This window comes from Thermobia domestica, chromosome 6, assembly GCF_964235325.1.
Source record: "Thermobia domestica chromosome 6, izTheDome1.hap1.1, whole genome shotgun sequence".
In the NCBI taxonomy this organism is placed as follows: domain Eukaryota; kingdom Metazoa; phylum Arthropoda; class Insecta; order Zygentoma; family Lepismatidae; genus Thermobia; species Thermobia domestica.
Window position 1 is genome coordinate 172,680,224 of NC_137459.1, and position 18,913 is coordinate 172,699,136.

At 35.3% G+C, this 18,913-nt stretch overlaps 1 protein-coding gene across 2 annotated transcripts in view; it reads right to left on the reverse strand.

Annotated features, from left to right (window-relative positions):
* Jwa (PRA1 family protein Jwa) overlaps positions 1-18,913 on the reverse strand; it is a 72,624-nt gene that overhangs the window by 7,236 nt on the left and 46,475 nt on the right. The window contains exon 4 of one of the 2 annotated variants that reach the window (XM_081762457.1): positions 5,098-5,141. The exons of the other annotated variant lie outside the window; for it this stretch is intronic. Coding sequence (XP_081618583.1) covers positions 5,113-5,141 — 29 coding nt within the window. The 3' untranslated portion in view covers positions 5,098-5,112. Of the gene's footprint in view, positions 1-5,097; positions 5,142-18,913 lie in introns of those variants that run through there. 2 annotated transcript variants of the gene reach the window in all.

Consider the following 18,913-nt stretch of genomic DNA (forward strand, 5'->3'; position numbering starts at 1 on the left):
TTTCTTGAGTGTGGGGGTTTTGACCGTTCGTGCGTTTGGGGGATTTGTCCATTTGTGTGGGAGTTATGACCGATCGTGTGGGCGTTTTGACATTTCTTGAGTGTGGGGGTTTTGACGTAGACCCAATTGTTAGCGTTCGGTTATATGACGTGGGCATAACGAAAGTAATCAAATGTGTTTCTTGTATTTTGAGAGACAATGCCAAAGGTGATAACGGGCTACAATAACTGATGGCAAAACCACATCGGCGAAGAGGAACACTAGTCAGAAGAAAATCTTCAGTGGCAAGTCCTACAGAACATTAAAGTGGATTGTCACTCAGAAATATCGTGTAACTGTGGTCCACGTGACGGAGGAAGTTAACCAGCCCCTCCCACTGCCTGTGTCGACAATCACAGTCCGCTGCGAATTACATGACATGGACATACGCGGTCGGCTTGCAAAGGTGAATCCTTTGATGAGGGACCATAACGCTTTAGCACTACGCCAAAGGTACTGCAAACATGCAACATGGATCACTGATGACTAGAAACGTGTAATATGGTCAGGATAGTCATCGTTCACCTTATTTCAAACCACGAGCAGTGTTTTTTGTATGGGTAATGTCCAAAGACCCGCATGATCTGCGGTGTCTCCGTCCAATTATGGAACTTGGCGGCAGGTCTGTGAGTCTATGGGCTGCAATATCCGGATTTACGGTGGGTCCTGTACTAACGCTTTCCGAACACGTCACTGCCCGTGATTATGTCTTTATTTTAGGGAATCATGTAGGTCCTACGGTCCAGATGTTTTTGGACAATGACGCCATACTCCAGGTGATAATGCGTCCATTCACATAGCTGGAGCTGTTAGGGCGTGATTTGAGGGACATCGAGATTAACTTTAACACCTCCTCTCCCGCAAAATAGCCGGATCTGAACATAATTTTACTCCGTTTTGAAGACATGAATCCGGCGAAGATTTCCGCCGCCATAGTCCCTCACGGAATTGAATATAGAACTGAAAGCAGTATGTAGTAATGCTCTCTTTCACGACCTTCGTGACTCCATTCTATGGTGCTTTAGATTTGTTCTGAGGGCGAAAGGTGGTCCAACGCCTTATTAATATAGCAAGTTACACTTTCTCCAGGTGTCTCCAGTAAATTGGTAAGACCCTCTATGTTGAACGTTAGAACTACTGTGTCTTAAGCAAGTAGAAGCAAGCTTTTCATCTGTTTTATTGTGAATACAGCAAAGTGTAATTTTGTAAACACAATAAGGCAGTGTATTAAGGACAAAAACAGACATTTTTCCATGTCATATTTAGAACACTTTACTTTCATTGCATAAGTAATACATTTTGAACACACTGAGTTTCCTACTAAAGGGGCGACTTCAGAACCTTGCGGACAAGTCTCTATGATGCATTATAATCGACTTCGAAAATATGTTAAAAATTATTTTAACATTTCAAAAAATTTATGTCATATTAGATTAACAATTTTTAAGATGGCACGCCTATAAATTTTCACAGAAAAATATATGGTCTTAGCCTTCAAACTGAAATTTTACAATTCTTTTAAAGACAAACTTTACTTTATTTGAAACAAGACCAGTTCTCCAAATTCAAATAAAGTAGATATTGCTCATTCGGACATCGGAACTGACAAACTGTCTCGGCATGAACAACTATAAATAGGACATTTTATAGGGTAATAGTAAACAGCTTTTGCACATCCTTAATATCAGGTCTAAAAGTATTGATGCACACGAGATGGCGTTAGTGTCCCAAACCTCTCGGTATGAGAGTCACAACAGGTCTGACCTAACGTCATTTGACAGTTGAAGCTAGTAGGTGTGCAAAAGTATTGGAATTCTTGAAATCAGACGTAAGGTATTGAGCCGTGAAGATGAGTGAACGAACTTTCCGCAAAATTACGTTATACAGGGAGTCCATAAAATCCTGCAGAAAAGTATACGTTTAAGTGTATAAATTTTTGGGGTTGGAAGAAGAAAAGTTTAAAGTTTTGTTCTGGGCACAATGCTCGATGATGTTTGCGCTGGTAATCACGTGACTTGAGATGGCGTCTATTAAAGAAAAGGCACAATGTGTTTTGTGGTTTGTGGAATTAAAATCTTGCGTTTCAGTGCCGAGAAAGTTCCAAACAACGTATGGAAAAACACCCCCAGCAGAAACAAGTATCAAGAGATGGTACGAGAACTTCAAAGAAACGGGAAGTGTGTCAGATTTACCACGCAGTGGAAGGCCAGGAACGAGTGACGATGTGATTCACACGTTGCAGGATAGCGTAGCCAGGAGTCCAATGAAGTCGCTTAAACGTAGGTCATTGGAACTGGGAATACCGAAGTCAACGTTACACAAAATCGTACGCAAGAATTTGAAGGTCCGGCTCTATAAGTTAAAATTTGTGCACGAACTGATAGAGGAAGACTGTGACATGAGAATGGAATTCTGTGAGTCAATGCTTACCCGCTTACAAGAAGATGGTGACCTGTCTCGATTTCTGTTTTCAGATGAAGCCACATTTCATGTGTCGGGAAAAGTGAACAGGCACAACTGCCGAATTTGAGGGGTGGAAAATCCACGTGAATTCGAGGAGCACAAGCGAAGTATTCCCAAAGTCAATGTGTGGTGTGCTGTTTCAATGGACCACATTATCGGTCCTTTTTTCTTCGAGGAAGAGACGGTAAATGGTAACAATTATCTGAACGTGTTACAGACATTCCTTTTGCCAGAACTTACTAGGTTAGGCATCCTTAATGAGGTCCACATGCAACAGGATAGGGCACCGCCGCACTATGCCCTTCAAGTTCGACAGTTTCTTAACGAAGAATCTAAGGAGAGATGGATTGACCGAAGAGGACCCACACCTAGGCCTGCAAGATCACTAGATTTGTAGCCTTGTGATTACTGGCTGCGGGGACACGTGAAGACCAAGGTGTATTCGCAGAAGCCAGCTAATCTGCACGATCTCAAGAACAAAATAACTGATGTCATTTTGAACATTCCAGACGAGCACCACCAACACGCAATTCTTGGTTTCCCAAAAAGACTGCAAGAGTGTTTACATATGAATGGTGCACAATCGGAGGTTTGGCGATGAACCTTAACTAGCTGAAACAAAACTTTGAACCTTTCTGTAAGTACACCAAAAAGTATTTGTTAATACATTACGTAGTTTCCAAGTTATAGAGTTTTACTTTCCTGCAGGACCTTATGGACTCCCTGTACAGTATTTTACACTTGTATGCTGCGCAGACAGGTTAACAAATTTGTCTTGTTCTTGGAAACGATACGTTACCCAAAGTAACAGCTAAAACATAGTCCAGTTACTTTTGTTCTGAAAATTTCCATGTCTAAGGTTTCCTCGCAGTGGGTGACCAATTAAAAAAAAGAAAAAAGAAAAAAAAAGATGAAATTTTGGCAAAACTCGAGCAAGGCCGTCTGTAAGCTGTCATAACATTGACAATGATCTAAACATCCATTAGCAATTAGTGTCGAACCATTTGGAGAAAGTTAGACTGCGAAAAGAAACTGTACGTTTCAGTGTCACATGATCTCACTCAAAAAAACATTTACTCAATCGAATTTCCATCTGTGAATTTCTACTGAAACATAACTAACTCGAGCAATTTTTGAAGTGGTTGCTCAGAAGTAATGAAAAGCCGGTAACTTAGGGCAACAATATGCGAAAAATCGTGATCGAAGCAGAAGAAGCTCTACAGTCTGGGCCAAAGCCCACATTGACGCCCAGAAAGATTATGTTGTGAGTTCAGTCGGATTTAAAGGGCACCATGAATCACGAGCTGCTGCCGCCGGACAGAACGATGGATTCGAACCTATTCCCTTGACAATTAGCGCGAGTGCACCTAGCTGGAACTGGTCAACAGAAAGGGTGTCGTCGCCGACAACGTCAGACCGCATACTTCTTTAACCACAGGTTAGAAATTAAAGAGAATTTGGCTGGGAGATTTTAATGCATCCACCGTATAGCTCGGACCTGCTACTGCCAGATTTTCATTTGTTTTGTTTCTGCAGAACTCCGTAAGTGGTGTTAAGTTAGTTTTAAAAGATCTGTGAAAACCACATGCTACATTTTTTGACCAGAAACCACTGTTTTATAGCAACAGGCCGGTATTGCCGGAGAAATGGCAGAAGCTTATCAAACAAAATGACGCATATGTGGTTTCATGTTATTTTCAAATAATAACAATAATAATAATAAATGTATTTTCAATTTTGACCTTCAAAGACTCAATACTTTATAGTCAACTTTATATCTTTGCTTACGTAACGAAGAATGTAAGGAACAAATTGCGATATTCGAACTACATATTATTTATGGCTAGAGCCGTTAGATGACAAATGTTTTTCATTTTTCTCCCGCACACCAGAACATTTTTGATGCTGACGCTCTTCAATCTAGTAAACAACGATCTGTTTCGGTATCGCTTACTCTTCTAACAGTAACCCTTGTGAGCTTGTCAATCTCAATTCGTGAACAGTTGTTGGAAAGAAAAGCGACTAACGGCTCCGAAAGTTTTTCTTCTTCAAATACTTTAATTATATGCGTGCGTTAGTATTTGTATATTTCATTCACTCATCTCAGAAGAATGTACAGAATATCGTAATATATTCCGTGCACTGCTTTAACAAGCTCACTGTTTCACTCCATAAATTATCATGATTATATTTAAGCTCATCTAGTTAAAAAGAATTAGTTATAAAAATTCAAAGTTTCTAAGTTTTCTATACCAATAATGTACAATTTTGTTATTAGATTTTCTGAGAAGTCGTGAACTTACCTGTTGCTTTTTTTTTTTCTGTAAGTGTACGTATTGAAACTACTAAAAATGTGAGTGCAGGGCTTATAATTGTAGTAGACGAATGTGAGTTCTTCAAACAAAACTGTACATTAAAATACAAAATAAACGCTTATAGCGAATTCTAAATCTACAGGTCAATAAAAATAAATAAATAAATAAAAAATACAACCCCATAGTAATCCACAAACCAATTATTAAGTTACTTCTACGTTAAGATTGAATTTTTAGTACATTTACACATGTATTAAGGTGAAACCTACCATTGTCAATTCTCTCTTCTTAAGTATCACTTACGTGAACCAAACGAAGCTGAAACTTTAACGCACTTTCAGTAGTGAGCTCCATAAGCTAAAAATTTAAACTAAGTGAAGAGTAAAAACATATTCACATATTTATTTTAAACTACCATTAAAAAATAACTTCAGATTTCAATTATTTCAATAGCACATAATTTGATTAATGAAGTTCATCAAAGGGTTCAGTTTCGGGATTTAACTACTTTTACTTTCGAATATTTTTATTACGTTGTAATTTTTGCTGATAATTTTTGTAAATAACAATTACACTGACTTATCTATTGAACTATTATTAGGCTACACGACTAGTCAGCACTGATTTTACATACATTGCTACATTTCTTTACGCCATATAGTATCTATTGATGGACTAACATATATGTGGTATATATCCAAATTTATTTTGCTTTCCTAAACCTTAAATCACACAGCACAATTTGTATGAAATATCATACAAAGCAAGTAAGTGTCCACAAATCATGACAAATGTAGAAAATAAACATTTTTCAATTGGTTCTCACAATAATAAGTCTGTTGTCATTGGTATATTTCCTAAAGTGATACAGTACATTTACAACAAAACCAGGAACTAGTTGTACCGAAAAGCCATGCCTTTGCAATGGGACATGGCTCTAATATGAAAATTATTGCAGATATCTAATGAATAACTGAAAAATATATATTCAGTAAAAGTTACTGTCTTTTTCTGGGTAAAACGAAACAAAATTTTGTTCAGTTTCCCCGAAGTAGCCTCTAAACGACTTCCTGAAGTCAAGTTATTGTTAAATCTATGTTCCCAAAAACTACGAGATTCACAGCATTTCATGAAAAAAGTTACACCTGTTCAAGATTAAATGTACAACCAACTAAAAAGGATTTACTCGCTGGAGAGCATTAGGATTTTCTAATTGCCAGTTCGTAACGTAATACGCATGTGTATGTGGAGACAAAAGCTTCCTATAGAGCTTTTAAAAGTAAAGAAAAGAAAGAAAGACAGAAAAAAAAATTAATACCTTGAAAATGATACTCTATTTCACTTTAAGGGTCTTCACTACAGCGAAATTAAACTACCACTGATTTCCAAGTTTTTCAGTAATATCTTGAAAACAAATGTACATATTCCAAAAGCAGAAACGTAGTGAACTAGATAATACAATCTTACAGCAAAATCGTATTGTCTGGTGCACTACGTTTCTGCTTTTCGAATATTTTTATTTGTTTTGAAGATATTACAGAAAAATTCTTAAGATTAGTGGTAGCTTAATTTCGCTGTAGTGAAGACCCTTAACTAGAGACTTTGATCAAACAAAAGTCTGTGGAGGTTCAGAGAACCTTCCTACGAACACTCATCCATACTTGGGTTTCTAGGTAGATGACCAGTCAAGAGATTTAAAAAACAAAATAGAATAAAAAAACGTAGCTCACGTAATGAAAATAAAAAAATATTAGTACTTTACATAACAGTTAATAGATGCTTCCACTGCACGTAGAGAAACAGGCAAGAATAACAGCTGAGCCTTTAATTAGTATTATTTTTGTCCTTCCATACTGGGACTCAGGAATCTCAGAAAGGATGGCGGAAAGAGTCCAAATTGATTAATAATCTCGCGTATTTTGTTACTTAGTCAAAGCACGATTTTCTCAATGGTATTTGGCAAAGATTAACACGAAAACAAAGTGAAATGGTAGGATATTCATACAGACACACTCACAAAATAATAAAAGTGATCATTTGGCTAAATTTTTGCGACAATATATATATATATATATATATATAGGCAATAAAAGAATACAGCAACTGGAGAAAAAAAGAATCAACCCAAGTACATAGATATTCGTCTTTTAAGGTAAAACATGTTGACCATGATATTTTGCTCTGGTTTTCGATCACACTGAGACCTACATGCAGGGAAAAGTTGATAATGGCTTAATTAAAAATTTCCTACTTGGCAGTATATATTTCGTTTACATCAGTGAACTGAAAGAGTTTCAAATTTATTCAAACGCTTGTAATTTGCTCTCACGTAAAAATGGTCATCCTCATATAGATTTAAACAAAGAAAGAAAGAAATAAAAAGAGAGAGTGAGTGAGTGTGGGGGAGAGGGTTACATTAGTCAACATTTGTGTGTGCCCAGAAATATCTAACATTTCATTAACACTTACAATTGCACGAATATACAATAATTTAAGGTAATGTTTACGAATAAACATTTCTAAATTATATTACCAAATAAGAAATTACAGCATGAATATTTTAAAGAAATTAAAATCCCATCAATCGCATCAAATTATTTCATATAAAATTTCTTAAAATATAACAACGCAAAAGAAAATTTGTTGAAATTGTAACAGGGAAATTTATCAAAAACAAAATCTGACGGATATTCAATGCCAGATCGTCACACAGAAAAGCATTCTCCTAACAAAATACACATAATTGTGCATTAAGTTTTAAAACTACAGCTATTATTTTGTGGAATATACCTACAAATTATCGATTAATACGCACATACAATGCCACATTAAATCCCGAAGTTTATTACTATGTAGGATACGAACTCGAAATGAACTAGAAGCCAAAAATAGTTTGTGGTAAGTGCACTCAAGACGGAATGACATACGAAACAACAGAAATAGCTGTAACTGAAAACATGCGAACTGAATCTGGCATAAATCTCAAGTGTTCATCAATGGAGTTTTCAAGTGTCAGTTAACACACTACATATCAAGTAGTACATATCTTACGCGATTTTTCGAAATTTACTTTTTGACATTTAATATTCCCTTTCAGCACTAGTGGTACATGCGTAAGGATCTACATTCTAATTTAGGATCCGAACCTCATGTGTCTCCATATTTAATCAAATGAGCTCAGATGCCAGAATACCAAATGGTGTTTCAGCCATTTAGAAGCCATTCTCTCATTTCTATCATAAATATAGGTACAAATATTGCTAAACTATTTCTAATTAGATTCTCACAAAATACTTTTCAAAATACAGGTAAATTACTACGTTTCTAAAACTTAACTACAACGAACTTCAGAGTACTAGCTGTGAAGGCGAATGCAAGATTATGAGTGGCGCACCACAAACAATAGTTTATTAGACGCATAAAGTAACATCTAAGTCCAGAAGCATAAGAAACTTGAAATAATGAATAAAGAATCTAGAATTAGAAATAAAGCAGATTTTTTTTCCCTCGACTTTTCGATTTCCTTTAACTTATCATTCGTTTCTATATACATCGTAGCTGATACTGCAATATGCCATATTATCAAGTTCTTAGGAGAGCAAAAGAGGTATGTAGCTGTAACCAAATTCCAAGTCCGATAACACTGGGTATATTACCAGTGTGGAAATAACTCTGTTGCTATTCGTGTGACGTCATTCAGGAAGCTGTTGCCGGTAACTTTTATTACAATGTGATGAAACATTTGACACGACTGTCTTTTGACATACAACATATTGCAGTATCAATCATGATATCACTATCTTCACTAGATTCAATTTATAGTTGCTGGCTTGGTGATAACGTCCTCCTTTCAGAAAACGAAATACCTGGAATATTCTTAGTACGAGTATCTAGATAGCACTATTGGGATTACATTATCTTGGTAACACTATTGGGATCACACGCCCCCTACAAAAATTTCGAACACTTCATCCAGATTACGTATCAATGATGTGTAAACTTGATTAAATCCTAAATAAACTCAAAAGGCACTCGTTTTGCTCTCTTGCATCCAGTTACGGATTCATTCATTCAAGAAAAGAAAGAAAGAAAAAAAAGTAGTCTTCGAATTTTTGCTCACTATGCTTTTAGTACTGTCAAAGCATAGATTAAAAAGTAAAAATAGTATATTTGACATATGATGGATGGGAATCAATTACACACGCAATAAATGTATACACTAACATATTGAAATTTTCAGTACAAGTTTTCACAGTATCTTATGTCACTGAACTACTACTTTTGGTATTGGTAAGGACTGAGGTCTCAAGGATCCTACACCAGCTCTGTTTAGAATTACATGTTGGATTTCAATTTTGATTTTTTCGTTGAAATGAAAGAAGTCTATGCGCTTGGCTTTTATGAACGATGAAGCTCTTTTGATCATTTCCATTTCTGAATGTATTTTGTAACGTTTAGGTATTTTCAAATATCTGATGTATTTAGCGTCACGAATACGCCCACCAAAATGCCTGGGATTCCATAAGACTTGAGGGACACATGCGAAATCCAGTGGATTAATGAGCAAACATTTATGTCCTGTTAAGTGTTTTCTGTTCTATTAGGCAAGAGGAGGGGGGGGAGATAATGTTGTGTTCAACGTATCTGAAAACCTTATGTAACTTGTTTAAAACAGAATGAAGTAAAGGTAACCTTATCGATTTCTTATTGTTTTCTTTTGTTTGGCACTGTCCGTTTTAAATGATCTTCCCACCTGATGTAACATTTTTTTTTTTTAATTACTAACTTTATTTTCGTTCTTTAATATAGCTATATTCGTAGTCGTTGGAATACAGAAGTGAGGGACTGTGGAAGGAATACGTCCAAATTTTAGCTTTAGTTTTGAGAATGTTCAACTTGCGTGTATATATTGAAGAGTCAATTCCAGTAAATTTACACAGTTGTTTATTTAAGTTCCTTTATTACTTAAATGTTGGAGTGTATAGAGTAGAGTATGATATTTTCTGGGTGCGTCAACGGCTAGGTCTTATTGCACCCATACAAAGACCTGACTTAATCATAAAAACAAATTAAATACAAAATCCACAATAATAAAACTAGGAATAAGTTAATACACGAAAAATAACATCCACACACGAGATAAAATTAGATGTCATGCAAAAGCTCAAGGTCTCTCTTAAAAGCAGCAGCAGTCTAGGAAGGAAACAAGTGTCGTCACCTAGGAACAAGTGCAGGTCTTCAGGAAGCTTGTAACGTCGTTGATGCGAACCAGAGTGGGGCAGTCGACAAGAAGATGACAAATAGATAAGAGGTCTTCACAAAAAAACAAATTCTGGAACTGCATCTTCACGCAAAAGATATGCATGCGTCAAATGACTGCGTCGCAGTCGAGTTAAAAGTATTTCTTCGCGACGATACTGTCGAGAACTAGAGGTTTGGAGTGTATCAAGTTTAGACTTTTATAGATGTTCTAAGTAAGCATCATCCATATATACATAAATCATATCATCTACGAATCGGTAATGTGTGTGTACTGTAATTCTGGAAATAATAATATTATTACCTTCAAAATGATTCGGCACTAAATTTACTAAAAAAGGGATAAGTGGTTTCTTATAGCTAATCCATTACTCTGTAAACTTGATCCAAACAATCTTTTACGGAAATTTTGGATTTTGTTGAAATTTGAGTACATTTGTCGATAAGTTTAACATCTATTTTCAGCACCGAAGCTGTGGACTTACTATTTGAGGTGCAATCCGAATCACCGTAATGTTAGGTTGGTTGATATGGAGTATAGCGTTCCTTTCAGCACTGTGACTATATGAGACGTGGACCTAGATCTTAAAGTGCGACTTGAACCACATGAGTTCCTACAGAAAATCAAATTAAACTCTGACGTACTGAAGGCGCACACGCTAACTATATACTCAGCAAGGAGCTTGTGTTAGAATTTCAAAGCTCTTCTACCGGGAATCGAAGCAGGCACCTAGTGCACCAAAGGTACGCGCGCTAGCCAATAGACCAGCGGGAACAACAAAGCTCGCGTACAGTCCATGGACAAGGACAAGAGAATTAAAATATACATGTTTTCCACATCTAAGGGGGCCAATTTTGTTATCTGTATTAACGAGTAACGCAACCTCATACTTGATTATCACACTTCATCCACCGCATATGATTTCAAATATCTAAGTATTTTGAAAGATAATAAGAAGCCTGATTCTTCCCAATATGATTGACCTGAGTGGAAGATCCTCCTTATGAACATCACACTAAAAGAACTTATGCGTGATACCAAATACGTACATGTTTAAACATCAGTTTCTTGAAAATACCTCAAAGATACAAAATCAGCATTGATAAAGTAATAATAATAATAATAATAATATAATAATAATAATAATAATAATAATAATAATAAACGTCTCATCCATAGAAAGGCAAGCATGCGAGACCTTTTTTATTCGAACGAAGAATCAAAATTAAACTTGGGCATGGCCACTCTGGACAAGAATTGAGATAACACCACTGGCACCATTGTCATATTCAGACGATGACGATACAATTATAATAGAAACACAACACCTTATGATTTTCGAACTAGGAAACACGCACTGGAAGATTCAGACGTTTGTGTTTGTGTGTTTGCATACAATTATTTGTGTAATTAATTTCCATCTATCATATTCCCATTTTTTCCCTTAATCTTACACTGACAGCATTATAAACAAAAATCCAACTATTAGTGTTTTTCAATGAATCCGTTTAACAGGATACAGGGTGTAAGTGCCTTTCAAATTTGTTTGTAAGAAAGTTCTTCAAGCGGTTTACTTTAATTGTGTCAATACTCGATAAATTGATAAAAAGTTAATATCGTCAGAATACGTAACTCTGGTAATGCCAAAAAGTGGATGTTGCTGGAATGATAAAATCAAAATTTCAATGTTTTATTAATATCTATTAGTGGTCAACCATTTCTCCAGTTAGCAACTAGAGATGCAATCTAATCCTTTCGACATTCAGCCAGCACTTTTCACACGATATGATTATTTTCAATTTTCTTGTCTCATGGATTATTTGCAATACATACATACTCTTACCAATGTCATACTTTCACTATCAATCTGCTTAATGAAAACTATCGTATTGCTCTGGTCGCTAATTACTATTACTTGTTTCTGGTTCACTTTCAGCACAATTTCCTTTTCAGTGTAGTATTTTGAATCAGATAGTTCAATGAGATAAACTCAATGCCTCTATACTTGTCAAGAGGTGAGTAATGGAATCCTGGAAGTAATCACTGCAGTACATCTGTCAATTCCACAAGTGACAACCATAGCCCCATGTGAAATACTGATTATGGGGATTTAGTTTAGGTATTTTAATGATAAAGTTCAGCAAATATAGAAAAATAAAAGTATTACCTACACAAGATAAAGTATTTATTCTTATACATGTTCGAAGTTTTTGTTAAATACAAAAAAAATTTTCTACACAATCCATGCAAAATATTATAACCACCACACGAAACGACAATGAGTGTTCATGTATCTGGTAAATATGTCTATGAAAACAATATTATATTATATATATATATAATATGTATGTATATCGGAGTACAAAACATTAATATGAAATTCAGAACAAAACAGCTAGTAACAAAACCGAATTAAATATATCTAAGAATGTCTCATACTAGAATATGGCTTTTAGTGCACACAGATAAATAGAAGTAATTGTAATGGAAAGTATCCACCAACAGAACATTTTTTTTCTTTCTTTCTTTTTCAGTTACTATCAAATTCGAAACAATATACACTGTATACAATGTAAGATTAGAAGCAATATACAATGTCCCATGTAACAATGATATTCTAGACTTACTATCCATAGATGCACTTGCAAAAAGCCATATTATATTGAGAACATTCTTCCCATTATGCTTACACGTCTAAAGGTCTCAATGTGAAATTACATACAAGAGAAAAATGTTAACACATTTTCCCTAGTAGAAAAGATCTCGCTGAAAAATCTACTTTTTTTTTTTTTTTTAAAATAAGTTCTACAAAACAAATTTAATATTCTTATACACATACATTACTCATAATGCATAAATGCACATACATATGTAAATACGGATTTTGAAAGCAATTTTTTTTTTTTTCTAGATTAAGGTCAGTACTACACGAGTAGTTCAAATGTATACAATCGTATGTATTTATCAAGCAATACACAGTGGTAATTCTTTATTGATCACTTATAACATTCCTACTAAAATCCATGAGTTTCTTAAAGAATCAACGTTTCTTACGCTCTAATAATAATCACCTCGAGAAATTACACAAAGTTTTAAAAATTATATATATATATATATATATATATATATATATATATATATATATATACAAACATATGCATTTAATCACAGCTCCGAAATGTTTAGTAGGAGGAATAAAGGAATTCTTTTCCATAAACTGGACGCAAAGATTTGATATTCTGAAGAATTCAACAGCACACAGAAAGAGATCACACAGAGTAGTAGTTTAAATGAACTTCAACCGACTATGTAAGAATGAGAAGAAAATTAGTGATTTTCATTTGGATCTATATAAGCAAGGAAGTATATATGTATAAGGAAAGCAATTTATAACAGGTACACTTGCAAAGTCATAGATCACAAATGTTAAATATATTGCAAAAAGTTTTGAAATAAACGAAGTTTGTTGTTTATCGAACTAATTTCATCATTCAGAGAATATACAAAACTAGTGCGTTCTCCAGATTTTTAAAATATTCTGAAACTGTTGTGGTAAGGTAAAGCTATGCCACTTCGCTTTACGAACATTACATATTACACATACTTATGTATGATTCAGTAACGTGTTGAAGTTACTCATAGTTGCCAATAATGGTAGCACAAGATAGCAAATCTATAGTAAAATTATCACGTTCTGTATATCATATTTAGCTGAAGTTTCGATCGATACATTAGATCTACCTTACGTTAACAGCATAATATATGACAAAATACTATTTTAATCCACCATCATATTTACAGATTAGATTAGACATATTTTTACAACTGTTAATTTTTATACTTATCTCGTATTTTACAATATTTACAAGTACGATAATATAATTTTATTACTATGTTCAAATCGGTTGCTATTAGGGTTTCATAAGATTAACACTGAAATATCTTAAAATTATATTTTACAAAACTGCTATTGAGCAACTACAGCAATATTACGTGAAACTGTTCTGCTACATAGCAGTGACATTATGCACCAATTATTTGCTATCAGTCAACGCAATTCAATTAATCTTGAAGTGATCTTCAAACTTACTAACAAGGTATTTCCGGGTCAAAATGGAGGTACTAAGAAAATAAGAACTTAACAATAATCTAATTACACATTTATTATTATAGATTCCATAAATTATTTTTTCTCCATTATTGACGTATTTTCAAATCCGGAAATGTATTTATTTTCTCTTTCTAAGGTCGTGAAAATTTCTTTCTAAAGCCATACACTTAATTGTATTTATTTGTGCATGTAAAAATTATCCCTCCTGTTACGTGAACAAGTTATATTCGAACTATGCATATATTTATAAAATAGGTTTCATTTCCAATGATTCCTACTTTACAAATATTTCTCTTATTAGTGGGATAGCTAAACCTCCGAAGTCGGGAAAATATTTCACTTCCGGATACCAGTCTGTCCTTTTCAGAGCAGTAAGTATAGGTCATAAGAAATCGAAAAAGACTGGGACACAGGTTTTCCCTGGTCTAGGGTGGTCGTGACTGCCATTTTCCAAAATGGCCGCCCTGTACCACAAAGTGTAGGTCTAAGTCAGGTGCAAGTATCTCAAATGAGCAATATCGGTGTCTATTTATTGGCTTTTGATGACGCTGAGTCGATTGGAATAGTTTCTTAACATGTAAAATACATAATGAATGACAAAAACGCCATTTTTAAAGATGGCGGACTTATAATGCTATTTATGGAAGTAAATCAGGGAGTAAAAGTCCTACAAGTATAATTTTGGTGTCCATTTGTAGGGTTTCGAGGTCACTGAGTTGATTGGAACAGTTTTTGGAATGGTCAGAAAAATTCGTTACAATCTGTCATTTATCAATATAGTCTCATTAATAAAATTGTCTCACATCTATTTTTGGTAGTAAAATGTCAAGGAAATCAATATCGTGTGGCATGGCCGTATTTCCCTGGCGTATCTTTATTATTTATCAGGGTTTTTCAAGAAAATTTTTATAACTGCACATTGCTCCCTCCCATATATATACAATGACAATGACATTTCTGTGTTAAAATTTCTGGAATCAAGTCATGCAGCTGGAAAGTTTGTTTCTATGCTTCATTTTTAGCATCCGAACATCTAATTACCACATGTTTTTGGAGACATTAGAACTTTTATGCCCATGGACATCTGTCCTAGATGCTGTTCATTATTCTCGGTGGTTGCCTGTACTTGTTCGCACTCTGAAGGAGTTACCAACCAGACATGCAGAGATTTACGCGGAATTCTGCAACGGCCATTTTACTAGTTCTAGAACTGGAGCATTGTTTTCATCTACCCCCGATGACCAATACCACGAACAAAACAATAAGCTTGTGAAAGGAAATGGAGTTGCCATAGGAATTCTGGATAACAAAGACGCTTTATTGAAGTGGATGTTGGCAAGTCCTACACTTTCTGCAATGTTATCGAAATCCGAGGAGAGTATATTTTTCCAAGCGCAATCAACATCATCGCGACCACTGGATTATCACGATGATACTAATGTTCATAATGAAATATTTCGGAAATAAGTGAGAAATTTTATTGCTGCTCTAAATGAACATGGAATTCCATTTGAAGGCGATGCTTTGGTATCAATTGACATTCGGCAGATTATGCCAAAAGATGAAATGAGACAGAGAATTAAAGAATTGCATGAGAAAGTACTTCAGCAGTATGAGGAATACGTAACAAATCGTCTCGATAATGTTAAACTCTCGATACACGATCTCATTCCGAAAAACAATATTTCAATATTCAACACACCCGTGAAGAAGAAATTTGCCACAAACGAGAAGATAGTGAATTTGCGAAGAGATTCAAATCTCTTTTGTAAATTGTTCATCGCATCTCAATCACGTGAAAGTGATATTTTATCAGTTCTTTGCTCACGAGAACCAACCATGTCCCCCCTCTCTCTCTGACAACGGAAATCTTTGTCAATCTGCTAACAAACAAGACGTACTGGAGTGTATTAACATCGAATAGAAGGAGAGATTTGACGCACCTGACTTCAGTGCTACTATTCTAGATGGTGCGGCTATAGTGCACATTCTTAAGGTCGGTAAATCTAAAACGTTTCAAGACTACTTCCACCATGTTTTTAAACCATATATAAATTATGTGTTGAAGACCGTAACTCGAGTAGATGTCGTCTTGGATACGTACAAGTCCACTTCTCTTAAGAGCGATACCAGGCAGAGAAGAAAATGCAATAGAGGCGTTTACGTACGTGTTCGGCCATCTACTCAAGTTCCTAGAAATTTTAGTGACTTTCTGAAAGAAGGCAGTAACAAAGAAGAGTTATTTACGCTTCTAGCGTAGCTGCTCATCCAAGAAATATATGATGGTAAAAAGTTGTGTGTACTGTTGGCGAGAATGTTGTGACTTCATCCTTAGTGCTAGATGTGAGTGGTATTTCACCATCACGCCATGAGGAAGCAGATGGACGACTTATGTTACACGTCAAACATGCAGCTGAGCATGGTCACAGAAAAGTATGTATTCGAACAGTAGACACAGATGTTGTAGTAATTGCGATCGGTGTGTTTAGCAAGATACAGCACCTTGATGAACTATGGATTGATTATCGATGTGAAAAGTTCAGGCACTATATCGCAGTTCATGATATTCGCTCCCACCTATGTCCCCAGATCCAGAAAAATCTACCTGCACTTCATGCTTTTAGTGGGTGTGACACTGTGTCAGCATTCTGCGGAATAGGTAAACGAACAGCGTGGAAAGCATAGATGCAGTACAGAGAAATGGATTCAGCATTTCTACATATATACGAAATGGGTTTTGAGGTAGAGGAAGAGATGCTTGATGTTATTGAGCGGTATGTCGTTCTCTTATATGATAGAACGTCTCACTTGAATGATGTGAACGAGTGTAGACGGATACTGTACACGAAGAAAAATCGCGCAATAGAAAACATACCACCTACGAAGAATGCACTTATTCAGCATATAAAGCGTACTGCTTTGCAAGCAAAACTACGGCACAATTGTACAAATCATGAATATATGACACCAGATCCAGACAGCTATCGATGGAAACGAAGTGATCAGTATACACCTATTTGGGCAACAATTCCAGACATATCCCAAAAGTTGTAAGCAACTTGTTGCATGTTCTTGCAAAAAGCGCTGCTCTACATGCAAGTGTGTGAAAAAGAGTTTACCTTGCTCCCAACTGTGCACATGCGAAGGACACTGCTCTACAGCTGATTTTTCGTAAAATTAAGTTCAAACTATTGACAACTTTTTCCTTTATTAACTATTGTAAATGCACTTAATAAATGTAAATGTATTTGTTTCAGTATTAAACAACTTAAAAATATTCTAATAAACTGAGTCACCTCTGAAACCTATAAATAGACATGAATTTTACACATGTAGCGCTTTTCCTTCCTCATTTATGCTCAGCTTGAGCCTTATACGTCGGCCATTTTTGAAAATTGCGGCTTCCGGCAATCAAGCATATATCTCACCATTCCAAAAACTGTTCTAATCAACTCAGCGACCTCGAAAACCTATAAATGGACACCAAATTTACACTTGTAGGACTTTTACTCCCTGATTTACTTTCATAAATAGCATTATAGGTCCGCCATCTTTAAAAATGGCGGCTTTGTCATTCATTATGTATTTTACATGTTAAGAAACTATTCCAATCGACTCAGCGTCATCAAAAACCAATAAACAGACACCGATATTGCTCATTTGAGATACTTGCACCTGACTTAGACCTACACTTTGTGGTACAGGGCGGCCATTTTGGAAAATGGCAGCCACGACCACCCTAGACCAGGGAAAACCTGTGTCCCGGTCTTTTTCGATTTCTTATGACCTATACTTGCTGTGCTGAAAAGGACAGACTGGTATCCGGAAGTGAAATATTTTTTCGCTAAGCTACCCCACTATATAGCGTTCAGTAATTCTATATAATCAATTACCGGTAAATAGTGAAATCATAATTACAGACTGATAAAATACAGTAGGAGTGTATTCGCCAAATCACTAAATCGGAAGTATAGAGAAACAGGAATTAAAGGTCAGAAAAAAAGCTTAGAAGTCACCAGTCACATGGATTCCATGTTTGCATGCAGGATCGCCCATCTGACCGCTTCTTAGCTTTTTTTCCATTCTTTTTTCTCTCCTTACCTTTTCCAGTGTGTTTGATTATGATTTCACTATTTTCTGGCAATTCATCTCCCCCACCCCCCTTGAGATTCTTTTGTTTCAACTACATTACTGAAAGCTATATGTGGCTTGTTAATATCACGAACCACGTAACAAGCAGTGGCTTAAAGTTTGTCTCGAACTTCTTACAGCATGCATTATTCATTTATCACGAATTTTATCACATTCTAACTCAATCTTTATACGTTATCCCTCATTAAGAAACATTAAGATGCTATTAAGTAAAACGGGAAGTATACATGGACGCTTAGTGCTTGCAAAAAACCTGAAATCAATGACGATTTTTTTCTCATTTGTCTGCCTGACCACTCAAAAATTAAACAAAACTAGCATAAATTTGTTTTAGTAATTTTAAAAAAGTCAACGGAGCAGAAATAATATAAATATTACTTTTATAGAGTGGTTTGGCTTGCACTAATCACGGAAGCAACCATTGGCTACACAAAATTTTAAAGGTTTCACTGAATGAAAAGTGTAATTTGAGTAGTCAGTTTCGAAGCATACAAAAATACACAGTACATACATCCTGATACGCACAACTAGATTATATGACTCTTGAAAAGTATAAAACACATGCTAAACATG